General features: G+C 45.4%; 1 protein-coding gene and 1 pseudogene across 1 annotated transcript in view; one reads left to right on the forward strand and one right to left on the reverse strand.

Moving 5' to 3' along the window:
- The window catches only part of LOC111961055 (prickle-like protein 1), a 75,773-nt gene extending 60,373 nt beyond the window's left edge, over nt 1–15,400 (forward strand). Inside the window, exons 3-7 of the mRNA XM_023983182.3 lie at nt 479–616; nt 6,887–7,090; nt 9,343–9,529; nt 10,130–11,041; nt 11,257–15,400. Of these exons, the coding sequence (XP_023838950.1) occupies nt 479–616; nt 6,887–7,090; nt 9,343–9,529; nt 10,130–11,041; nt 11,257–12,194 (2,379 nt within the window). The 3' untranslated portion in view covers nt 12,195–15,400. The remainder of the gene's footprint in view (nt 1–478; nt 617–6,886; nt 7,091–9,342; nt 9,530–10,129; nt 11,042–11,256) is intronic.
- Nucleotides 15,045–26,706, reverse strand: part of LOC111962759 (uncharacterized) — a 33,798-nt pseudogene continuing 22,136 nt past the window's right edge.

Genomic DNA, 26,706 nt, shown 5'->3' on the forward strand with positions numbered 1-26,706 from the left:
CCCCCCAGCTCCATGCCATTATGTGATGGAGGACTTGGCATTCACATTACCACCATCAGTCTTTAGTCCCTTGATCCCACGCTGTGTCACAGACTGTCATGCCCTGGGTACAATAAGCCTTTTGACTATGATTTGATGGTGTTTGCTGACAGCCCCCACCAGCAGGATTCCTGTCATAGCGGTAGTCTTTCTGGGGACAGACCAGTAGGATAGGCGATGCTGCTGAAAGACTTCCTTTATATGTGCCTCCACCGCAGTGACATCACAGCCTGAGCCAGAGCTGCTTCTCWTTGTGGTTCTTCCCCTCGTGATTCCACTCTAAACACAACCCCTGTAAAACGTCTGCTTTCCCTCGGTAACGGTTTGGGAGGGAGACATCAAAAAAACGGTTGTCACTCTCTGCTTTGTGTTGTACAATTAAAGTCCACTTTGGACGATGTTTAACGAAGGCCTGTCTTTCTTCTTTCCCTCCCTCCAGGGGCGCTACTGTCAGTCTCTCAGTGAGGAGGAGAAGAAGGAGCTCCACATGTTCAGTGTCCAGAGGAAGAAGGAGGCGCTGGGGAGGGGCTCGCTCAAACTCCTGCCCCGGGACCTGCTRCACAGCGTCTGTGAACATGTACGTCCCCTCTCGCACACCGCCACTCACCTCAGTTCCTAACAGGAACATTGTCACATCAGACACATACACCAACGGGTAGATGGGGAATTTTTAAGGTAACATACTGGTCAAAAGTTTTACAACATTTACTCATTCAAGGGTTTTTCTTTATTTTTACTATTATCTACATTGTAGAATAATAGTGAAGACATCAAAACTATGAAATAACACATGTAGTAACCAAAAAAGTGTTTAACAAATCAAAATATATTTTATTCTTTAGTAGTACACATGATTCTTTAAAAAGCCACCCTTTGCCTTGATGACAGCTTTCCACACTCTTGGCATTCTCTCAACCAGCTTCACCGGGAAGATGTAGAAGATGTACAATGTAGAAAATAGTAACAAATAAAGAAAAACCCTTGAATGAGTAGATGTATGTAACAGTTCGCGAAGTTATAGGAAACTGTTGTAAGCCATATAACCCAAGCAAATTACTATTGAGAAGCGAAAGGCAGAACTATCTGTAGCCTGTGCTTCACTAGAGGAGTCCGTTTCTCTTAGAACCTCCTCTTCCTCTGTGTTGTATGTCAACCATGCTATGTAAGATATCCCTAAACATATGGTGGTTTTGCAGCCAAGCAGACAGTCTGAAATCTAAAAAGCCTCTCGGAGTTGTTTGGAGTGTAGCTCCAGTGGGTTGACTGACTCTGTGCTCTGCTCGATCCTCCTCAGTGTTTTATTTAGTGTACTTACAAATGGGTCCTGAGCAGCCCGGGGGATGACCATTAACATTAAGCTTGGTCAAAACACAGCTCTGCTCTGCTCTGTAGTGGTTCTCCCTCTGCTCTGCTCTGTAGTGTCTCTCCCTCTGCTCTGTAGTGTCTCTCCCTCTGCTCTGCTCTGTAGTGGCTCTCGGCTCTGTTCTCTGTAGTGGCTCTCCTCTGCTTCTGCTCTTAGTGGCTTCTCTGTCGTAAGCTGCTCCCTCTGCTCGTGTAATGCTCTGCTCTGGTGTGCCTCCCCTCGTTCTTGTGTGGCTCTCCCTCTATTGTTCTGTCAAGTGCCTCTCCCTCTGCTCTGCTTCTGTAGTTGGCTCCCCTCCTGCCTGCTCTGTAGTGGCTCTCTTCTGCTCTGCCTCTGTAGGTGGTCTCCATCTTGCCGCTCTGTTAGTGGGCTCTCCCTCTGCTCTGGCTCTGTAGTGGCTTCTCCTTCTGTCTGTTTTGTATGTCTCTCCCCTCTGCTCGTTAAGTGGCTCTCTCCCTCCTGTTCTGTAGTGGTCTAGCCCTCTGTTCTGTGTAGTGGCCTCCCTCCTTTGCTCTGCTCGTCTCCCTCGTGCTGCTGGGCTCCTGGTAGTGCTCTCACCTCTGACTCTGCTCTGTAGTGGTCTCTCCCTCTGGGCCTTCTGCTCTGTATGTCCTCCCTCCATCTCCTCTGCTTCTCTGGTAGTGGCCTCTCCCTCTCCTGTACGTGCTCTCCCCTTTCTGTAGTGGCTCTCCCTCTGTTCTGCTCTGTAGTGGCTCTCCTGTCTGCTCGGAGTGGCTCCTTCTGCTCTGCTCGTAGTGGCTCTCCTTCTGCTCTGCTCTGTATGGTCTCCCTCATGCTCTGACTCTGTAGTGGACTCTCCCTCCCTCTCCTTCTGCTTCTGTGTGGCTCTCGCCTGCCTGTTCTGCTCTGTAGTGCTCTCCCTTCTGCTCGGTAGTGGCTCTCACACCTCTGTTTGCTCTGTAGTGGCTCTCCTTTCTGCTCGGTAAGTGGCTCTCCCTCTGCTCTGCTTGTAGTGTAGCTCTCCTTCTCCTTCGCTCTGTAGTGGCTCTCGTCCTCTGCTACTGCTCTGTAGTAGATCTTCCTCTGCTCGGGTAGGGGGGCTCTCCCTCTGCTTGTAGTGGTCTCCTCCCTCTGCTCTGGCTCTGTAGGTGTCCTCGTCCTCTGCTTCTGTAGTGTCTCTCCTCGTGCTCTGCTCTAATAGTGGCTCTCCCTCCTGCTCGTGCTCTATAGGTGGCTCTCTCCTCTCTCGCTCTATAGTGGCTTCTCTTCCTCTGGGCTCCTGCTCTGTAGTGCCCCGCTTTGCCTCTGTAGTGGCCTCTCCCTCTGCTCTGCTCTGGTAGTGGTCTCTTCCTCTGCTGCGTGTAAGTGTGCTCTCCCTCTGCTTCTGCTGCTGTTAGTGGGCTCTCGCTTACCTGCTTCTGTAGTGGGTTCTCCCTCTGCTCTGCTCTGTAGGGGTTCTCTACCTCTACTCTGATCTGTAGTGTCTCTTCCTCTGGCTCTGTAGTGTCTCTCCTCTGCTCTGCTCTGTAGTGGTTCTCGTCCCTCTACTGCTGACTGTAGTGTCTCTTCCCTTCTGCTCTGTAGTGGTTCTCCCTCTGCTCTGCTCTGTATGTCCTCTCCTCTGCTCTGTAGTGTTCTCCCTTGCTCTGATCTGTAGTGGTTCTCCCTTACTCTGATCTGTAGTGTCTTTCCTCTGCTCTGTACGTGTTTCTCCCCCTCTGCTCTGCTCTGTAGTGTTCTCCCTCTACTCTGATCTATACGTGTCTCTTCCTCTGCTCTGTAGTGGGTTCTCCATCCTCTGCTCTGCTCTATAGTGACTCTTCACTCTGCTCTGTAGTGGTCTGTCCCCTCTCCCTCTACTCTGATCTGTAGTGTCTGTCCCTCTGCTCTGGTAGTGTCTCTCTCCCTCTGCCTCTGCTCTATAGTGGCTCTCCCTCTGCTCTGCTCTATAGTTGGCTCTCCCTCTGCTTCTGCTCTAGTGGCTCTCCTCTGCTCTGCTCTGTAGTGGCTCTCCTGCTTTGGCTCTGTTAGTGGCTCTCCCTCTGCTCTGCTCTGTAGTGTCTCTTCCTTCTCTGCTCTGTAGTGTCTCTCCCTCTGCTCTGCTCTGTAAGTGCCTCTCCCTCTGCTTCTGCTCTGTAAGTGGCTCTCCTTCTGCTCTGTAGTGGTTGCTCCCTCTGCTCTGCTCTGTAGTGGTTCTCCCTCTACTCTGATCTGTAGTGTCTCTTTCCTCTGGCTCTGCTCTGTAGTGGTTCTTCCTCTACTCTGAACTGTAGTATCTCTCCTCCCTCTGCTTCTGCTCTGTAGTGTCTCTCTTCCTCTGCTCTGTAGTGGTTTTCCCTCTACTGTCTGATCTGTAGTGTCTCTTTCCTCTGCTCTGTAGTGTCTCTCCCTCTGCCTCTGCTTCTGTAGTGGTTCTCCCTCTACTCTGATCTGTAGTGGTCCTCTTCTCCTCTGTCTGGTAGTGTCCTCTCCCTCTGCTCTGTGTAAGTGTCTCTCCCCTCTGCTCTGGTAGTGTCTCTTCCTCTGATCTGTAGTGTCTCTCCTCTGTCTGCTCTGTAGTGTCTCTGCCTCTGCTCTGCTCTGTAGTGTCTCTCCCTCTGTCTCTGTAGTGTCTCCTCCTCTGCTCTGCTTCCTGTGTGTGTCTCTTCCCTCTGCTCTGTAAGTGTCTCTCCCTCTGCTCTGCTCTGTAGTGTCTCTACCTCTAGCTCTGCTCTGTAGTGTCTCTCCTCTCTGCTCTGTAGTGTCTCTCCTCTGCTCTGCTCTGTAGTGTCCCTCCCTCTGCTCTGTAGTGTCTCTCCTCTGCTTTCTGCTCTGTAGTGTATCTCCTCTGCTCTGTAGTGTCTCTCCTGCTCTGCTCTGTAGTCTTGTGTGTATCTCCCTCTGCTCTGCCTATAGTGACCTCTCCTCTGCTCTGTAGTGCGTTCTGCTCTACTCTGATCGTAGTGTCTCTTCCTCTGCTCTGTAGTGTCTCTCCCTGCTGCTCTGCTCTGTAGTGTATCTCCCTCTGCTCTGCTCTATAGTGACTCTCCCTCTGCTCTGTAGTGGTTTTCCCTCTACTTCTGATCTTAAGTGTCTCTTCCTCTGCTCTGTAGTGTCTCTCCCTCTGCTCCTGCTCTGTAGTGTTCTCTCCCTCTGCTCTGCTCTGTAGTGTCTCTCCTCTACTCTGATGATCTGTAGTGTCTCTCCCTCTGCTCTGCTCTGTAGTGTCTCTCCCTCTGCTCTGCTCTGTAGTGTCTCTCCCTCTGCTCTGTAGTGTCTCTCCCTCTGCTCTGCTGCTGTAGTGTCTCTTCCCTCTGCTCTGTTTAGTGGTCTCTGCCCTCTGCTCTGTAGTGTCCTCTCCTCTACTCTGCCTCTGTAGTGTCTCTCCCTCTGCTCTGTAGGTGTCTCTCCCTCTACTCTGGCTCTATAGTGACTCTCCCCTGCTCTGCTCTGTAGTGTCTCTCCCCTCTGCTCTGCTCTGTAGTGGTCTCTCCCTGCTGCTCTGTAGTGTCTGCTCCTCTTGCTCTGCTCTGTAGTGTTCTCCTCTGCTCTGCTCTATAGTGAGCTCTCCTCTGCTCTGTAGTGGTCTCCCTCTACTCTGATCTGTAGTGTCTCGTTCCCTCTGCTCTGTAAGTGTCATCTCCCTCTGCTCTGCTCTGTAGTGTCTCTCCTCTGCTCTGCTCGAGTGTCTCCCTCTGCTCTGTAGTTGTCTCTCCCTCTGCTCTGCTCTGTAGTGTATCTCCCTCTGCTCTGCTCTATAGTGGACTCTCCCTCTGCTCTGTAGTGGTTCTCCTCTATCTGATCTGTAAGTGTCTCTTCCTCTGCTCTGTAGTGTCTCTCCCTCTGCTCTGCTCTGTAAGTGTCTCTCCCTCTGCTCTGCTCTGTAGTGGTCTCTCCTCTAAACTCTGATCTTGTAGTGGACCTCTCCTCCTGCTCTGTGCTTAGTGTCTCTCCCTCCTGCTCTGCTCTGTAGTGTCGTCTCCCTCTGCTCTGTAGTGGCTTCCCCTTGCTCTGCTTCTGTAGTGTCTCTCCCTCTCCTCTGTAGTGTCTCTCCCTCTGCTCTGTAGTGCTCTCCCTCTACTCGTGCTCTGTAGTGTCTCCTCCTCTGCTCTTGTGAGTGATCTCCTCTGCTCTTGCTCTGTAGTGTCTCTCCCTCTGCTTCTGTAAGTGTCCTGCCCTCTGCTCTGCTCTGTAAGTGTATCTCCTCTCTGCTCTGCTGCTTATAGTGAGCTCTCCTCTGCCTCTGTAGTGGTTCTTGCCTCTACTCCTGATCTGTAGTTTCTCTTCCTCTGCCTGGTAGTGTCTCTCCCTCTCTCTGCTCTGTAGTGTATCCCGCTCTGCTCTGCCTATAAGTGACTTCTCGTCGCTCTGTAGTGGTTTCCCTCTAACTCTGATCTGTAGTGTCTCTCCTCTGCTCTGTAGGCACTCGCTCTGCTCCTCGTGTGTCTCTCCCTCCTGCTCTGTAGTGTCTTCTCCTCTACCTCTGCTCTGTATATGCTCTCTCTCCTGCTCTAGCCTCTGCTCTGTAGTGTCTCTCCCTCTGTCTATCTGTAGGTGTCTCTCCTCTGCTCTGTGTAGTGTCTCTCCTCTACTCTGATCTTGGTCTCGCTCGCCGCTAAAGTGGCTCTCCCTCTTTTGCTCTGTAGTGTCTCTCCTCTGCTCTGTAGTGTCTCTCCCTCTCTGCTCTCTTCGTAGTTGTCTCTCCCTCTGCTTGCTGCTCTGTAGTGTATCTCCCTCTGTCTGCTCTAAGTGACTCCCCTCGTGCCTCTATAGTGGCTCTCCCTCTGCTCTATAGTGTCTCTCTCTCCCTCTGCTCTGCTCTGTAGTGGCTCCCCCTCTGCTCTGCTCTATAGTGGCTCCCCCTCTGCTCTGTAGTGGATCTTCCTCTGCTCTGCTCTGTAGTGGCTCTCCCTGCTGTAAACTGTGAATGTGATGTTGTTTGTAGTCCCAGCGTTAAAGCACGGCCTGTGTCCTCACATGACACACACAGAGAAACTGAGAGGAACAACCCGACTGCAGAGGGACCGTAGTCGACCACAGTTAGCCCCACGGTCAGAATTCCCATAATAACACCAGATGCCATGTTATGAACTGTACTGATGCGGTCCCTCACAGATGGAAGGGAGTTGGCCACATATCTCAACCCTCCTCCTCTCTCCAGTAGRGAATGGGGACAGGGGGATTTAGTGGCCATATGATACCCTAGTTAGTATCCAGGGCCGAGGCCATGCTGTAGGATTAGATAGGATAGCCACACACTCCAGACTGGAAGTTACATAACTAGGGCATTTGGCCAAAATTGTTGCCATTTCAACCGCACATTTAACTAGTAATGGAATTCATGTTTTTTTTTWAARTCACCACTTTAACATTTTAAAATGACAAAATGTCATTTTTACTGGTCATTTCAATTAAATGTATATCCCCATTGATTCTTGAAGAATAACTTGCCTAATGAGCTTAATACAATAATACAGTGTAAAATATCTAGTTTTAGAGTGAAACTGTTCTTTATGGATGTCCCTTGTGTGGATTTCATCACAGTGTGGGGAGAACATCAACGGAGGAGAGATGGCGGTTTTTGCCTCCAGAGCGGGTCCTGGGCTAGCCTGGCACCCAGCATGCTTTACGTGCTCCACGTGTAGTGAGCTGCTGGTTGACCTCATCTACTTCTACCAGGATGAGAAGATCCACTGTGGCCGGCACCACGCAGAGCTGCTCAAGCCACGCTGCTCAGCCTGCGACGAGGTGAGTGTGGAGATGCACTGTGGCCGACGCCAGAGCGGAGTTGAGCTCATTCCAACCGCTTCGCTAAAAACCGTCCTGCGCTCACAGGAATAAAAAAAACTGCCGCTAMAAATTCGCTACATTCATTAAAATCACAATTATACAGTGTTGGGAAAAGTTCCTAATTGTCATACTTGCGTAAAAGTACAGAAACCTTAAAAATGACTCAAGTAAAAGTCACCCAGTAAAATACTACTTGAGTAAAAGTCAAAGTATTTGGTTTTAAATATACTTAAGTATAAAAAGTAAATGTTATTGCAAAAATATACTTAACTATCAAAAGTAAAAGGTAGAAATCATTTCAAATTCCTTATATTAASCAAACCAGACGGCACAGTTTTCATGTTTCGTTTATTTACGGATAGCCAGGGGCACRSTCCAACACTCAGACATCATTTACAATCGAAACGTGTTTAGTGAGTCCGCCAGATCAGAGGCAGTAGGGATGACCGGGGATGTTCTCTTGATAAGTGTGTGAATTAGACCATTTTCCTGTCCTGCTAARCATTCAAACTGTACTTTTGGGTGTCATTGAAAATGTATGGAGTAGAAAATACATTATTTTCTTTAGGAATGTAGTGAAGTAAAAGTAAAAGTTGTCAAAATGATAAATAGTACAGATACCCCAAAAAACTATTTATGTAGTTCTTTAAAAGTATTTTTTACTTAAATACTTTGCACCACTGCAATTTAACCAACATCCATCTATTTTTGTGACACCAGGACCTACCATTTGTTTTTGGAACCAAAACATATGGATTTGAATAAACATGGAAAAGTTCATGTAAGAAGCTCACATCATTTCAAATAAGCAACATATACAAATGTATTTTTTTACCTTTATTTAACTAGGCAATTCAGTTTAGAACAAATTCTTATTTTCAATGACGGCCTACACGGGTCAACACAGGGCCAATTGTGCGCCGCCCTATGGGACTCCCAATCACGGCCGGTTGGGATACAGCCTCGATATTAAACAGCATATAAACACTAAATAGGTCAGGAGCCAGACAGGGAGCCTAAGAAGGAACGGAAATTAATTATTTAGGCTATATTATTTCAATTATTTCAAGGCTATAGCCTACAAAGAAATACATTCTGAAGCATTTGTGTGTGCAATACTAGGCTGGTAGCACATTAATGCGCTCAGCATTTAAACGTTTCATTCTATTAAATTATTATAGTCTATAAATTGTGCATATAGGCTGTGATTTACCTAAAAATGCTTATTAGGCTCAGTCTACAGTGCCTTTGAATAAATTTTTTGAAAAAACAAGTTTGTCCAGAGTCTGTGGCTTCAGGCTCATGCGATTGTGCTGGAGAGCGGCAACAGCGGAGAATATTCTCTCCAGACTTGCAGAGCCACTGGGATGCTAAACCGCTTCGGCAAAATAACCAACCAAAACGAAAGCTTCTTGAAAGTTGGATATACCAGGCCTATTGGGCCAAAATCAATGATTGGCTATTATATAGATACAAGTTCTGTTCATTTTTGTTCTGTTAAGGATCTGATTTATAGTTTATAACTACTTTGCTAAAATGACACACTTAGTTATCTATCCACTCATTCTTCTTTTAGCATGTGCACATAGTAAGTACACCATCATGCTTTCGGGGAATATGTGTATTTTCAGATTACACTATGATTCTTTAGTTGTAGATTATATGATTCTTAGTTTGTAGATTGTATGATTCTTTAGTTGTAGATTGTATGATTCTTTAGTTGTAGATTGTATGATTCTTTAGTTGTAGATTGTATGATTCTTTAGTTGTACATCACTGCTCTCCTCTCTTGCTTCTTGGTCCTCATCTTTGTAAATCACCTTGATTTTGCACTTGTGTGTTTTATCAGTTTCTTTATGAAAATATATAGTGAACTCCATGACAGTAGCTAAAGCAAGGGGCTATAGCAGCACACAAGTAGACTATAAATGCATGCTGGGGCGGGCTGGCCTGAGCTTGAGTGGGCACTACTGGATCGAAATTGGAGCGGGCGAGAAAGCCGGTGCTCCAGCCTTCGGGAATCTCGCTCCACAGTCCAGTCAAATTGGGCACACTCCGCTCACATACTCTGGCCGACACATAAAACCACGCTGAGTCAGATTCAAACTCACCAACACAGGCATATGTTCTCTGGAGGCAACAGCAATAATCACTAGACCAAACCAAGTCACACACTTCTCATCTAACTGCGTTAATGTTTCCGTCTTCAGGTTATCTTTTCTGACGAGTGTACGGAGGCGGAGGGGCGTCACTGGCACATGAAGCACTTCTCCTGTTTTGAATGTGAGACGGTGCTGGGGGGGCAACGTTACATCATGAAGGATGGTCGGCCATATTGCTGCGGTTGCTTTGAGTCTCTCTATGCCGAGTACTGCAAGGCCTGCGGGGAACACATTGGTAAGCCCTGAGGATACACATACAGACCACTGCTTCTGCCATTGTGAGAAAAATGGCAGAAACTAAAATTAACAGACATAGACATTACCTAACAGTTTACTATCAATGTTTTTTAGGCAGTGAGTGTGTTAGCAGGGCTCTATACAGTGACATTCCATTACATTTTACACACATATGTACCTAAATATTCTGCTGTGCAATCTGGATTTTTTCAATTTAGGAGCACCAGTACACATTGCTTTAAAACCTTAAATCTTTTTTATTGATCTAAATGTCTTTAAAACATACATTATGTTTCGATATTCTGCATTGGATTACTAACCGGGGCTATGCTGACCTTTACAAGGAGCACGTGTGCCTAAGGTGAGAGAGATGTAGGCACACGTGCTCCTTGTAAAGGTCAGCATAGCCCCGGTTAGTAATCCAATGCAAAATATCGAAACATAATGTATCAATATTTTCAGCCAGTATGAACATGCTATATGACACATGCCTATAAGGAACTTGACAATGATTTCAGGGAATCACACCACAAAAGTGTTTCACAAAATACAAAACAAATATTTCTGTGCTAACCAAAGTCTTTCTCCTTTCCCGTAGGTGTGGACCATGCCCAGATGACGTACGACGGTCTCCACTGGCACGCCACCAAGGGTTGTTTCTGCTGTGCCCAGTGTAAGAGCTCTCTGCTGGGCTGTCCCTTCCTGCCCAAGCAGGGCCGGATCTACTGCTCCAAGGCCTGCAGTCTGGGAGAGGACGTCCACGCCTCAGACTCCTCCGACTCCGCCTTCCAGTCGACGCGCTCCCGTGAGTCCCGCCGCAGCGTACGCATGGGCAAGAGCAGCCGCTCAGCCGACCAGTGCCGCCAGTCGCTCCTCTTCTCACCCTCCGTCAACTACAAGTTCCCCGGGTTTACCGGTAACCCAGACACCGATACGCTCACCAACAAGCTGGCCCACCTGGGTTTAACCAACGAGGAGTGCTTCTGGAGGGGGAGGGAGGACACCGAGGGCCCCGAGGACCGGGACGAGGAGGAGTGGGCCGAGCACGAGGACTACATGACMCAGCTGCTGCTCAAGTTCGGGGAGCACGGAGTCTTCCAGCAAGGTGAGGTGGTCGACTCCAGACCCCCAACCGATCTGTGGATGACCGAGGCTGAGGTCAAGATRAAACAGTGTGAGCCTCAGGGCTCTAGGGCTGAGACTGGAGGAGGATGTGGAGGAGGGTCAGGCAGCCAGAGCCTAGCCAGTAAGAAGTACCAGACAGATATGTACTGGGCCCAGTCCCAGGACGGGCTGGGGGATTCAGCCTACGGGAGCCACCCTGGCCCGGCCAGCAGTAGGAAGCTCCAGGAGCTGGAGCACGGCGCTGGGAGCATCGGAGGTACCAGCTTCCAGAGGGAGGAGAAGCAGTGGTATGACAACTCTCTGGAGTGCATCACAGACAAGGTGAAACAGACAGATCAGAGTGTCAGGGACTCCATGGACTCACTGGCACTGTCCAACATCACGGGTAAGACATGTKACTTCTCTATTCAAATAGCCTTTTAGTCAAGTACTAGGCTTGATCTGTCCCGGAAACCGGCCCTGAGAAATGACCAGGTCTTGATCTGATTTGCATCCTAATGTTCAATGTTCTGTGATGGCAGAATGTTCTTTGAAACAGCACTGTGGTGAAAAGACAACTTGTACAAATACATGTCATTATCTCTCCCGCTCTTCTTCCAGGTGCCTCTGTAGATGGCGACAGTAAAGAGAGACCTCTGGTCTACTCCTTACAGAGCTTCCAGGAACTCGAGGCTGAGAGAGACTGTGAGAACACAAGCAACATGGGAACTCTCAACTCCTCCATGTTACACCGCAGTGCCAATTCTCTGAAGAGCCTTACGTCTGAGCTGGAGCAGGAGGAGAGCGTACCAGAGGAAGAAGAGAAGGCCCCTCTTCCCTCTCCCCCCAAGCCTCCTCATGTCCCGGCGTTGAGACGGACTCGATCCCAGTCTCGACCCCAACAGGTGAAGTTCTCCCCAGACGTCGTGGACAACAGTCGCTATGGTGACCTGCAGGTGCGCCAGCCCCCGATGAGCGAGCGGACGCGGCGGCGAGCATACCATTTGGAGGAGCAGGACCAGGAGCTCGGTGACTCGGGCTCCGGCCGCTATCACAACCACCACCACAGGAGACGCCGCAGCCGCAAGTCACGCTCCGACAACGCTCTCCACCTGGGGCCCAAGGAGAGGGCCAATCACATATACTTCAGAGAGGACCACAGAGGTCATGGGGGACACGGCTTCAGCTCAAAGAGGCCCCAGCAGCTGGCCTTCCTGCCCAATCAGCAGGGGTATGGCCAGACCCAGCATCCCCACCGCCATCCCCACCAAGCCACCTCAGACTACAGACTCCAGCAAGGCCCAGCCATGGAGAGGTTCATGGGGTTGTGTGGGGACAGGGACGAGGATGACTGGTGCTCCACCTGCTCCTCTTCTTCCTCCGAGTCTGAGGAGGAAGGCTTCTTCCTGGGCCAGCCCATCCCCCAGACACACAGACACTACTATGATGGCCTGCCCAGCCCCGTGGCAGGCCTGCCCTCCCCGCCTTACGGAGCAGKCCCACGGACTATGTCCAAAAAGAARAAGGGGCACAAGGGGAAGAACTGTATCATTTCATAAGACTGGATGTTTTACGGGCCCCTGTCGGTCCACTTTTAAATGATACTCTGTCTGCAACCCCCTTCTGAATCTCTTGTTGTTGCCACTATTGTGAATACAGAAAATGTCCCGCTTGTTAAAACTGTCTTGCCAACTGGATGTAGTACATGTTAAMATGGCTCTGATTCTATTATTGAAATGCATTACAACAAAAACAGAACACATTTCAACAAAAACAGAACACGCATAAACACATTTCAAAGCTGTCATCATAATTGTATTAAAAAAAAAATGTATGCAAATAACTCTGAACAAATGTATTTATAAAAACACCATTTAGAGACTAACGGAAATGACTATTTAACAGTGCAGATATTAATGTATATATTGTAAAGTGTATTTTTTTTTTATAACCCTGAGTCAAATGTTTTTGTAGTGGAATGGYATTGAAAGACAAAACTGATAGCCGTTATCAAAGAACCTTCTCTTTTCTTAACCAGGGTTTGAAAAATGAAATATATGATATGCTGCCAGCAAAGGTATTCAGAGTGCAGTTTGACCCTSGGCCTGGTTTCCCAAAAGCTATTTCYTGGTTGCTAAAATTTRAATAGTTCCCCTAATTTCAGTTTGTGTGACAGAACAAGCAAGTATAGTACCATTTGGGGGGGCAGGTAGCCTAGTGGTTAGAGCATTGGGCCAGTAACCAAAAGGTTGCTGGATCAAATCCCCGAGCTGACAAGGTAMAAATCTGTCATTCTGCCCCCTGAACAAGTCAGTTAACCCACTGTTCCCCAGTAGGCCATCATTGTAAATAAGAATTKGTTCTTAACTGACATGCTTACTTAAATAAAGGATCAATAAAAAAACATCTAAACCGCTGTGAAATATATTTTCCATAACCCAACATGTTTTATTTTCACCTGTACTAAACAAAGACGCAAAAACTAAACTTAAGAATGGGAAGCATAGAAATAGCTCACATAGAACAGATCTACCACCTCTTAGACTTGCTTTCAATGAGAATGACAGATCTATAACTCACATCTCTGTGAATTTGGTCGGGTCACCCAAAATAAGTGACATATTCCAGCTTTAAGGCCCAGTTCACCGTTAGAACCTTCGTAGGATCATTGTTAAATCGCCAAGCTGTTTCTCAAAACCATCTTTAACGTTGCACTTGAAAACGCTCTTAAGCTAACATGCTGACCACACCGCTCGCGTCGCAAAATAAMATTTAAACATACRTGTTATTCAATCACTGAATCTGCATTGCCAAGAGCTAAAATAGAAGTCAGTTCTATTTGTGACGCTGAACGCAGTGCCAGTCCTGCCTCTCCCATCTCCTCATTGGTTTATAGAAGCATATACCTACGTGCCAACTCCTCATTGGTTATACCCACATGGGTGATTGCAAGATGAACCGAGGTCGGTCGGGCGTGGTAATAAACCTTTTTATGAAAGTTAGTTTCCAATCACCATATAAAGTCCAAAGAAGAAAAAGCCTGGAAGGAGGAGAGATGACTAGAAATTATTCGGGTGACCGTTTTATGTGTGGATTAATTGTCGGAGTAGAGGACCTTGTGCATTTCAGGTAAAATAACCAAATGTTTATATCCCAGGACAAATTAGCTAGCAACAGCAAGCTAGCTAGCTAAATTGCCATAAATGTYCATGCTTTTCAACCTGTCCCCAAATGTATATAATTGGTTCAGAGTTTGTTTTGATATTTCAACYTGCGTGTCGTGATCGCGTTTGGTGTGGTGGGGACAAAATACATTTTCACACGATGGTGTGCGCGAGCCCGGTTTGGGGATGGCGAGCGCGGTTTGGGTACGGTGTTACGCCTGCTTCAGACCATGTGTAGAACAGCTAAGTGCATCAGCTGCTTTGTTGCCCTCCCGCGTCGTCACTTTATACACAGAAGATAAACATAAACCATTTGATTCYATCAGTCTCCCTGTGACCACCGATAACATCAGATCAAAGTTGACTACAAATACAATGTTGCCTAAGGTCTTTGCAATTGATACAATCAGCATATAAAAACATAAAAATAAAAAAAACAGGATGACTGCTTTAAAATATAAACAGTAGGCTATAGGCATTTTTCAAATCATATTTAAATACATTTCATGTTCGGTCAATTGAGTTCCAATTTGCTACTTGTAGGCTACTGTCTAATTTGTCTCAATATATTTAATGTCAAATCAAATGTGTAGCCTAACATGGTGTGCCAAATCGGTGATGTAATGCATTTCTATTGGGTATAATAAGCATTAGAATAAACCACATCAACATTTGCAGCCATAGGTGGTAATCACGCTCTAGGAGCTGATCAGTCGTAAGTATTGTGAAATAATTMTAATGTTAAGGTAAGATTTGAATAKAGAGCTGATCCGAGAGCAGCATTCCTTTCTTTCGATTCCATCACTATCAACACATACTCCCAACGAYGCACTAAGTGACCGTTCTCTCTGCGTGCCGTTTTGGGAAACACATGCTACATCTTTCAACCGTTGTAGGAAAGATGCATCGTTAAAAAAACACTTGTAAACCKAAGTTCCATCGCTATCGGKAAACCGGKCCCAGGATATTTCTACATGTGCTTTTTAATGCAGTTACTGCCCTGAAAGGGCTATCACATGTACTATATAGGGCCTGGTTGGGTTGAATATTTTATTTATGGGTCATATTGTATTGTAAACAGATCAGTAATCTGTATAAATGTAAAAACTGGAATATAAAGGCTAAGATTGATGCTAATAATAATTGTAATAAAAAATATATACGTAATGAGAATGTGATTTTCTTCCGTCCCAAAAAGCTGGTACAGAACTAGTACTGTATAAAGAAGGATWATAGTGTAGAGAACCAGTTGTTACATCACTTTTATTACCAAATAGAAAATAAGATGTAAAGAACTTCAGAACATATGACAGTAAATACACAAAAATATGCAAACTCTGTATGATTAGGTTGTTTACAACTTGGTCAGAAAGCCAGTAGTAGTGGATGACAGAGTAAAGAAATGACAGGTGGACATTTAGAGTAATGATGGCAGAATTCTATTTTCAAGTCTGAAATCTAGAACAGCATTGTAACAAGCCAATCAAATTAGAACGCTTCGTTTCCCCCCCAAAAAAATTCTATGACCCCCAAAGCAGTGGCGACCAACTGGTCGATCTCAAAGGCATTTCTTGTCAATCCCAAACATTTATGTACAAAAATTTAAAAAAAAAATTCCTTGAGTTTGTATAATTTTTTTGGTCTTGCGCTGTTGCAGGTAGGTGCAYTTGATTCAGCTGCCCTGCACGCCRGGTAGGCGAAGGGTTTCGATTTTGAACCATTTCATTTGTCTGAAGGTACAAACTCTGCGTTCCCGGCGGGCCTGCAGAGCAAATGAAGTGCACTAAACGCCTACCGCTGGCCAATCGGATGGCTCAGATTACCGTGTCTGCAGTAACRTAGCAGGCRTGAAGGAAAGCTACAGATACTGTGAGATTTATTAGGAGAGAGAGAGAATGATGCGAGTCGAGATCCGCCATCAGCTGGATGCCCGTGTCCTTTTTGGTCAGTGTCAGCRGAGGAAAGGGAGAGTAGAGGGATGTTGAGAGGCGGACTGYTGAGACTGACCATCAGATACAGGCACCATCAGCCCAGTAAAATTAAAAGCGAATGATTTAAATATGCTCACTTAGCTTCGACTCACAAGTAATACAACAACTGATCTATATTACTGTGTGATCATATAGCTACCTCAAATTTTGAAATATATATATTTTTTAAATGGTCCGAACAACAATGCATTGGCAAGGGAATTAAAGCGAAGCCAACATGCAGTGATAATGTATTTGGCCTTTAGCTTACTGTACAAACCTCATTGCTACAGAACAGTTTTTAATTGGTTAATGTTGCATAGGCTTAGGTTTTTTAAGTTATATTTAGAAAACATCTGAGTGGTAGATCTGGACTTGCATCTCAACTCAGAAAAGGTTGGTGAAAATAAAACACTTATTCTCAATTAAGCATGTTTTCAATAAAATCAAGTTACTTGAAAGTTTCTCTCTTATTGACACAGTATTGAGAGAATATCACACAGGGTTGCCTCCTCTCACAATGTCTATACCACCGGCCAAACTCCACCTCTGGTCCATCAATCCTGCCATGTAGTAAGGGATTTGTGGTTSCCCCTCATGTTGATGGTTGGGGCTTTATGACCTGGTCCAGCTCTATGATGAAGTGTCGGAGGTCGTCAAGGCAACGCTCCCTGATCTCAATCAGGTTGTCCTTCAGAGGGTTCTGAAGCATCTTCTCCAGGCTGGGCTCCTTGATAACCAGCATCTTCACCACCGTGCCAAATGTCTCGCAGTCCTGCTTGTACCGCTGCACACACGCACAGAGAGACACGCACACAAATCCCTACATTATACAAACCATTCAAACCATAGTCTGCTGTTCTAAAACACCTCACAGTCCTACATTAGCAATGTACACAAACCCTCCAGTGTGCACTGTTCTGAAAACACAGTAGAAAAACATCATCCTAATATGGAAATTGATTAACCACCATAGAATCAATAACATAAAGTACAAAGACAGTCATTGATTGCATAACAMACGTACCACCACATTTATTWAAAAAATTATATTTAACGAGGCAAGTCAGTCACATGAACCAGGAATAAAGCAGATTCAGAAGTAGGAGAAGCTAGCGTCACATTCATATAACTGAAYTATGAAGTTGTACAATGTGCACTGACACCTTCGCTTCAAAGTGTGTTTAATAGCTGTAACACAAGTAGAGAACACTCAGGTTCAGACCTACTTCTCGTTCCAACACTTTACTGTGAACWTAACGAACCCACATTTTCTGACAAGTAGGTGTATTCAACGAAACAGGTGTGKGCAAGCATGTGTGTCCAACCTTCCATTGGAACAAAATGGAGCGAAGGTGTTATATTAGCAGTCTGTTAGCGGTTCAGTTCCTCCACATGGTAACTAACAGACTCATGTCCAGCAGGCAGCTCTGGTTTTACAGCCTGCCACACTAGAAAGGGCTGATAACCTCTCTATTAAACCAGGGCTAGAGTCCCAACCAGATGCTATCCCACTGGGCAGTAGGTCTGTATCACCTGGGGGGGGGGTGTAAGTGAACTGTGTGTGTGTGTGTGTGTGTGTGTGTGTGTGTGTGTGTGTGTGTGTGTGTGTGTGTGTGTGTGTGTGTGTGTGTGTGTGTGTGTGTGTGATTGATCCCTCCTGGAGGTCAGCACTCTAGCGAGGTCTGGAACGAGTGGTTTTCACACCAAATTTCCTTTTGAAGTGCCCTCACAAAGAGAGGGAGCAGTCTGGGACATGAGTTCAGCTCTAGAGTTCAACTCCTATTGCCAAGCCTCCTCTGAAGTCCCCTAATAAGTGCCCCATGAAGTTCCCTATAAAAGTGTCCTATGAAGGAGGGCACAAGGGCATAGAGAGCAGTCTGGGACAAGGGTTCAGCTAATATAATCCTGCCAAGCCCCCTATTCTCACCCCACCCTAGTGGAACTTCAGAGCCAAACAAAAACCCTCCATGAAAGTTGACTGGAGCCTGCTAGCGGCAGGCTAAGCTTTACTGTTGCTTTTAACACCAATGAAACCTTCAGCCCACACTGTGTGAGCTTTTAAAACCAATGAAACCTTCAGCCCACACTGTGTGAGCTTTTAAAACCACTGAAACTTCAGCCCACACTGTGTGAGCTTTAAAAACCAATGAAACATTCAGCCCACACTGTGTGAGCTTTTAAACACCAATGAAACCTTCAGCCCACACTGTGTGGCTTTTAAAACCAATGAAACCTTCAGCCCACACTGTGTGAGCTTTTAAAACCAATGAAACCTTCAGCCCACACTGTGTGAGCTTTAAAACAATGAAACCTTCACGCACACGTGTGAGCTTTTAAAACCAATGAAACCTTCAGCCCACACTGTGTGAGCTTTGAACGACGTCTTCGTTGGCGATTGACTCCCTGAAAGAATTACAATAACTAAAACACTGGCTTAATTCAACATTATGGAGATAGAAGTACTTCTAAGTCACTAAAGAAGTTACTGTATGTGTGGTAGTTACCCCCCCCCCAAAAAAAATTTTTTATTAGTGGCAACTGTTCTTTCCAGTGGTAAAATATGTTTTATTGCAGGAATAATAATTGCAGGAATAATAGACTATAATGGCTTTGTCTCATTCTCTGCGTCAATTTCACAAAACAGCAAGAGAGTCCTTTGACCTATTTCTCTGCAGTACTGATCTAATTAAGTCCCAGGAAGCTTCATTAAGAGGTAGGACTGTGTCATGTCATGTTCCATTTTGGAAATCTGGGCTGTAGTAGTCTTTTCTACTTTAGAATAGTTTAAGCAAMGAAAATGCTTAATWWAAAAWAAAAWRWTATCTTCTGACTGTGCAGGACAAAATATATMAAGTGAGTTGAAAGCCATAAAGAAGAGTTGTAGAGTGCTGAGAGGTCTAAGGATAGCTGCCTGTCAGATAATCTGGGTTGAGGAGGAAGTGGGTTTGACCCTAGTATAAATCAGGCCTTGTTGCAGGACACCTTCGGCTACGAGACCGTCCGCTATGAGCAAAGGGCATGTGTACATGTACGTGTGTTCAAGCCAAACCAGCCTATAGAGCCTAGAAAATATGAAATATAGCTAGCTCTTTCTCTCTCGCTTCTCTAGTTTTGAAGAAATGTAATTTGTTCAAAACTGTTCAACTACTGTCTTTCTCTCTCTCGATTCAACTACTCGCCACATTTTATGCACTGCAATGTGGCGAGTGAAAGCATATAACTATGCTTTCAGTTATAGATTAATTCTCTGATCCTTTGATTGGGTGAACAAGTCAGTTCATGCTTCAAGAGCTCTGATAGGTTGGAGGACGTCCTCCGGAAGTTGACATAATTACTGTAAGTCTATGGAAGGGGGTGAGAACCACGAGCCACCAAGATTTTGTATTGAAGTCAATGTACCCAGAGGAGGATGGACACTAGCTGTCTTCCGGCTACACCATAGTGTTACCCTACAGAGTGCTGCTGAGGCTACTGTAGACCTTCATTGCAAAACTGTGTTTTAATCAATTATTTTGTGACGTGAATATATTTAGTATTGTTTTATCTAAAAAGCTTCAGTAAGGCCAAATTCAATTGATCAAATATTTGTTTTCTTTCTTATCTATCTAAAGGGGTCCAAMWWTTTWWWAAATAKAAACATCTAATAGCTAAAAGATCRTTGRTATGACCATCTTAAAACAATTCCATATGTTAGCTTAGTAGAACAGGACAGAAGGTAGAAGGTTAGTAGTAGGTTCTTAACACTACAACATCTAAACCATGGCCACTAGCACAGGGCTGAGGGCTCAATGGCCAAACAGTAGGAGAGACTTCAGTTGGGTGGGCCAAGTCAAGTCATGGAGAACCACAGTACTTTCAAAGGTCAGGGGAATAATAGTATGTCTAACCTGAAACAATGAGGATGAAAATAGGCCAAGACGCATGGGAAAGTTCACCCTATTATATAAAATAAAACAAATATACACAGGGCGTATCCTAAGCACATATTCTAAGGTTGTGCTCATTAACTCAGTAGTCTAAACTGATCTTTTAGACAAGGACTTATATGGTATCAGTGAATCCACATTCAACTGGGAATTCCTGCATAAGACCTGTCACACCTGCTACAACCTGAGGTATTTGAAGGGTCAACTGGGGCAAGCAAGGTAAGGACGGTTAGGTGAAATTATACACACTCCACCATACTCTCCTGAAAGAGACGAAATGAGGAGTCTCTTCTCTGCTGTATCTAGCTGCTAATTAAGAGTAAATTCAAATAAGTGCAGTTTGTGCCTCCAGCCTCCAAACGTCTCAAGGTCTCCCACGTTCTCTCTCTCGCTCTCTCCCCATCTTTCAGTCCATCCCATCGTTTTAGCTCTCTCACTCAGTCTCTCCATTRCCCTGAAAATCCCCTCTCAGCTCAGCTAGCTGCAGCATGCTGAGGCAGTTAACACAGCCAGTTATCTGCTCATTCCCGCATCCCTAACCCACATTGTGCAGGCCTGTAGGCTGCTCTCCGAACTGGAGCAGAACTGCAATGACCTGCAGAGGTGTGTTGCAGATGTAGATAAGATTATAGAACACATACGAGGGTTAGATTCTAGAGTAAATCGGCACTCAAATTGAAAACGTTTACCCAAGAAAGGCATTAACCAAAGTGCTGCAGTTTAGAGCCAAAACAACAACAAAATGGTCACTGTCCCAATATTTTTTGGGCTCACTAAGTGGTCTTATTTGTAAAACTAATCACAAACACATGCTCAGGACAAAGTACAACAAAACAAACAAATACTGTAAAAATGTCAGAAATATGACACTGACAGAAATATCCTGAATGTGGGAGATGTTATCCTTCGAGACTGATGCTTCAGAGGCTTGGCACGCTTCATGTGGATGATTCGGGGCGCACGCAGTATATGAATATCGTTTTGTCACAAAATGGGAGGCTCTTTGTAGTACATAGTCCTGCCGTTGTTGCTTTCGACAAGAGTTTTGCTTCACTCAAAACATTGTGACGGAGCAAACAATTCATTGCCCAGCGGCAGGGGCTCTATATTGTACCACACTCGCTCGGTTCAAATGGAAGCAGGAAAATTGTTTTTTCTCCTTATTCTCTTCTGGCACAAAGCTGTTTCACAAAATAATTATGTTGTGGTTCCCAATCAACTTCAAAAATCACAACTTCAAGATTGCTCCAGCTTGGTTTAGCTTGGCATTAGAATGCTGCATCAAATAAGCAGACTATTTTGCATTGATAACCAAATATAATCTTTGTGACTGTTCAAACAATAAAACAAACAAAATTGCAGGCTTAGAATTCCTCCCMCAAATGTATTWTTTTTTWKAAATAATAACTACGTGATTCTAGGCTATTTTGAAAAGGTAAAAACAAATGTAGCCATGTGCTTTCTTCTCTGAGGAAAAATAACATTCTATTTTTAGCTGATAAGGAAGTGAATACATTCAAGCAGCACATTAAACTTGGATAATTTTGAAYGTTTCACTAGCCAGTAAAATGMTATTTGCCAGGGCATATTATTTAATTATAAAGCTCGCTAGCAAGAGAAGAGAAGAACGTGTTTCTTCTTTGCTTTCACCACAACTGCGAAGACAACAAGAAAACCTCTGCTATCGTCCCCTTGTGAATGTTGCTATTTGGGATTCTAGCAATGCATGGAACGRCGAGGTATCATGTGACCAAAAGGTGCGTGCTGCTTTAAAAAAAATGATCTGACTCTGCCCAGGCTCAATCCCACACATAACATGACGTATGTGATCTCAGGATCAGCCTTTAATGTCCGTAGGCTGTGTAGCCCATCATGTCACCCGTAACGGTTCACATAATGACAGGGTTGGACTGACACCAACCACAGAGGGAAGAGAGAGACAAAACTACACGTGTGTCCAACTTTAAACAACTTTTGTCTCCTGGTCAGAAGGAAACGTTCTACTTTATTCAGTTCCTACTTTATTCTGAAACAGTTTGATCAAATAGGGAAACAATGAATACAGGCTGAATTTRGGATACATTTGATCACTACACCGTGCTATAAGAGTAACTTGTTCATTTACCTTCAGAGAGGGTACGCTTATTTGTGAAGGAGAGAAAATTGTGTTCCAGGTTTGAAGATGCATAAAGAAACAAGTAACACGAACGTGACGAAAGGAATGTTGTCATATCTCACAGTACCCACCAACTAGGTAAGGGTGCTCTCGAGCAGCTAGATGTTCATTACCATTAGATTTGCCACCAATGCTCCTTATAGGACAACATCACTGCACTCTATACTCCTCTGTAAACTGGTCATCTCTGTATACCTGTCGCAAGACCSACTGGTTGATGCTTATTTATAAAACCCTCTTAGGCCTCACTCCCCCCTATCTGAGATATCTACTGCAGCCCTCATCCTCCAAATACAACACTCGTTCTGCCAGTCACATTCTGTTAAAGGTCCCCAAAGCACACACATCACTGGGTCGCTCCTCTTTTCAGTTYRCTGCAGCAAGCGACTGKAACGAGCTGCAACAAACACTCAAACTGGACAGTTTTATCTCAATCTATTCATTCAAAAGACTCAATCATGAACACTCTTACTGACAGTTGTGGCTRCTTCGAGTGATGTATTGTTGTCTCTACCTTCTTGCCCTTTGTGCTGTGGTCTGTGCCCAATAATGTTTTGTGCTGCTGCCATGCTGTGTTGTCAGTTGTTGCAGCCTTGCTTGCCATGTTGTTGTCTTTTGGTCTCTATGTAGTGTTGTGGTGTCTCTTGTCATGAAGTGTGTTTTGGTCTCTATGTAGTGTTGTGGTGTCTCTTGTCATGAAGTGTGTTTGTGGTCTCTATGTAGTGTTTGGTGTCTCTTGTCATGAAGTGTGTTTTGGTTCTATTGTAGTGTTGTGGTGTCTCTTGTCATGAAGTGTGTTTTGGTCTCTATGTAGTGTTGTGGTGTCTCTTGTCATGAAGTGTGTTTTGGTCTCTATGTATGTGTTGTGGTGTCTCCTTGTCATGAAGTGTGTTTTGGTCTCTATGTAGTGTTTGTGGTGGTCTCTTGTCATGAAGTGTGTTTTGGTCTCTATTGTATGTTGTGGTGTCTCTTGTCATGAAGTGTGTTTTGTCGTATATTTTTATATGTTTATTTTGAATCCCAGCCCCCGTCCCCGCAGGAGGCCTTTTGCCTTTTGGTAGGCCATCATTGTAAATAAGAATTTGTTCTTAACTGACTTGCCTGTTTAAATAAAGGTTAAATAAATCAAATAACAACTGTTAACACCAGTCAGATTATGTTTGCCATCTTTCAAAACAGAAGATATTTCCCCAAACGACAGTGTGTGTTGACACTGATTACATGTTCACTTCATTAGGTTCCTGTATACAATCTTCTAATCTACATGTTTGAAGCTTAAAAAAAGTATGCGTGAGAATGAGTTTTGAAAGAAAAGGCCTTGTGATGAACAATTAACTAAAAATTTATGATTTCCCTTGACATTACCGCAGCTTCAAAAAAACGTTCTTAATTCTGTATGTGTGTGAGGAAGAGCGTCATGGCGTATTAATAACAGAGTATTTAGGGAGTAGCGTTTCCTCAAACTTTCATCTGAACACAGAACAGAAGCGGTCTCTTGTTACTTCACAAAACAGGAAGTTTTAACCTGCACCTGTGTGTGTGTGTGTGTGTGTGTCTTTCCTCCCTACCTCCCAGCGGTGGGAGCCAGGGGCCGATCTCCAGACCTGATACTGGAGGTAGGGCCATACAGGATGGGTTGAGAAGCCAGGGCTGAGGGCTTCAGAGTGGGGAAGTAAGGAGGTGAAGGGGGACATTTGGAGCAGACGTGGAGGTCTGGATTATAGGGGTACGTGTGTTTGCTTGCTTGTGTGTTTGTATGCATGCATGTACAGTGCCTTTGGAAAKTATTCAGACCCCTTTACTTGTTCCACATTTTGTTACGTTACAGCCTTATTCTAAAATGGATTTWAAAAATCTAAAATCCTCAGCAATTTACACACAATAAATAAAGACAAAGTGAAAAACAGGTTTTTAGACATTTTTTACAAATGTATAAACACYTATTTATTTACATAAGTATTCAGACCCTTTGSTWTGAGACTCGAAATTGAGCTCAGGTGCATYCTGTTTCCATTGACMATCCTTGAGATGTTTCTACAACTTGATTGGAGTCCACCTGYGGTAAATTCAATAGATTGGACATGATTTGGAAAGRCACACACCTGTCTATATAAGGTCCCACAGTTGACAGTGCATGTCAGAGCATAAACCAAGCCATGAGGTCGAAAAAAACTGTCCAAGACAGGATTGTATCGAGGTACAGATCTGGGGAAGGGTACCAAAATAATTCTGCAGCATTGAAGGTCCCCAAGAACACAGTGGCCACCGTCATTCTTAAATGGAAGGAGTTAGAAACCACCAAGACTCTTCCTAGAGCTGGCCACCCGGCCAAACTGAGCAATCAGGGAGAAGGGCCTTAGTCAGGGAGGTGACCAAGAACCTGATGGTGCCTCTGRCAGAGCTCTAGAGTTCCTCTGTGGAGATGAGAGAACCTTCCAGAAGGACAACCATCATTGCAGCACTCCACTTATCAGGCCTTTATGGTAGAGTGGCCAGACGGAAACCACTCCTCAGTAAAAGGCACACGACAGCCCGCTTGGAGTTTGCCTTAAAGGCATCTAAAGACTCTCAGACCATGAGAAACAATATTCTCTGGTCTGATGAAACCAAGATTGAACTCTTTGGCCTGAAAGCCAAGCGTCACGTCTGGAAGAAACCTGGCACCACCCCTATGGTGAAGCATGGTGGTGGCAGCATCATGCTGTGGGGATGTTTTTCAGCGGCAGGGACTGTGAGACTGGTCAGGATCGAGGCAAAGATGAACGGAGCAAAGTACAGACAGATCCTTGATGAAAACCTGCTCCAGAGCACTCAGGACCTCAAACTGGGGMAAAAGTTCACCATCCGAACGGGACAACAACCTTAAGCACACAGCCAAGAAAACATAGGAGTGGCTTCGGGAAAAGTCTCTAATTGTCATTGAGCGGCCCAGCCAGAACCTGGACTTGAACCGCATAGAACATCTCTAAAGACTTGAAAATAGCTGTGCAGCATCGCTCCCCATCCAACCTGACAGAGCTTGAGAGGATCAGCAAGAGAAGAATGGGAGAAAGCTTGTAGCGTCATACCCAAGAAGACTCGAGGTTGTAATCGCTGCCAAAGGTGCTTCAACAAAGTACTGAGTAAAGGGTTTGAATACTGTAAATGTAATGAGTTTTTTTTTATGTCAAAATGTCTAAAAAACTGTTTGCTTTGTTATTATGGGGCATTGTGTGTAGATTGATGAGGGGGGGAAACTATTTAATCAATTTTAGAATACGGCTGTGACGTAACAAAATGTGAAAAAAGTCAAGGGGCCTGAATACTTTCTGAAGGCACTATGCAGTAAGCGTAACGAATACAGATTTGGGGTTTTGTCTGTAGAGGCAGAGAGGCAGACAGGCAGAGAGGCAGACAGGCAGAGAGAGAGAGGCAGGCAAGCAGAGAGGCAGGCAAGCAGAGAGGCAGGCAGCAGAGAGGCAGGCAGGCAGGCAGAGAGGCAGGCAGGCAGGCAGAGAGGCAGGCAGGCAGAGAGGCAGGCAGGCAGGCAGAGAGGCAGACAGGCAGAGAGGCAGGCAGGAGAGAGGCAGACAGGCAGAGAGGCAGGCAAGCAGAGAGGCAGGCAAGCAGGAGGCAAGTAGGCAGGCAAAGAGGCAAGTAGGCAGGCAAAGAGGCAAGTAGGGCAGGCAAAGAGGCAAGTAGGCAGGCAGAGAAGGCAAGTAGGCAGGCAGAGAGGCAGGCAGGCAGAGAGGCAGGCAGAGAGGCAGGCAGAGAGGCAGGCAGGCAGAGAGAGCAGGCAGGCAGAGAGGCAGGCAGGCAGAGATGCAGCAGGCAGAGATGCAGGCAGGCAAGGAAGGCAGGCAGGCAGAGGCAGGCAGGCAGAGAGAGGTCCTGAGTTAATAAGGGAAATGGAGTAATGAGTGGATGTAATGACTGGAGGGCCTGATACACAGAGGACATTATTAAAACAGCCACGTAATCAGCCTGGGCTGACTGCAGACCGGACTGGAGCAGCATAAAGGGAGTAGGGCACCATTTGGGACACAGCCTCCATCTCAGGGACTAATAGGGGAGAAATGTATATGTTTAGGTTACAGTGATAGAAATTATGAATGGAGGGACTCTTCAGAAAATAACTGCCAGCCACTTTGGTTTCGATATTCAAATTCAGCTGAAACGATACTTCATCTCGTTTCTCTAACCAAAAAGTTAATAGTAGTTGTAAAAACATGCTTAAAAAAAATCTGTGGAAAATATGTAAGCTAAAGCTTAAAAGTGTAGTACCGTCAATTAAATATAGGCTTATGAGATCAAGGATTGTCAACTGCTAGGTTGTTATCTGACTGATTTGATTGTATTTTTTTTTAATTCCGCTAATGTAACACAGGAGCATTTCAAGAGGAAGTTACTGGATCTTAGCATAAATAAATGTCTCAGTTTTCTCATTTGCTTTCCTAGCCCGTAATCCACATATTATGTAAGTAAGGCTAAAGCAGTAAACTATAAGAACATCGACCCGACTGACCCCACTGAGTATACAAATCATACGGAGTCTATTTCTTGTCCTCATCCCTCACTGCAAATGTGCTCATTCAACAGCCTCCTCTGAAGCTCAGGACAGGATACAGGGATGAGTGCTCGTGGCTCAGGGGTGGTAAGAGGCGGCCTCTTCCATCCATGTGGAGGTAAATAAACAGCTATGGACTGGAGCCATCACACTAAATCAGTGTAGGTCTGAATCTCATGCCAGCTCCAACCCCATCCTAAGTCAAAGCACCAGCCACGACCCTATTCCAAACCCTATCCCCCCCCGTCTGCCTCGATCTATCCCCAGCCGCAGCTCCAGTCACATC

This window comes from Salvelinus sp. IW2-2015, linkage group LG4q.1:29 (genome assembly GCF_002910315.2).
Source record: "Salvelinus sp. IW2-2015 linkage group LG4q.1:29, ASM291031v2, whole genome shotgun sequence".
Taxonomy (NCBI): Eukaryota; Metazoa; Chordata; class Actinopteri; order Salmoniformes; family Salmonidae; genus Salvelinus; species Salvelinus sp. IW2-2015.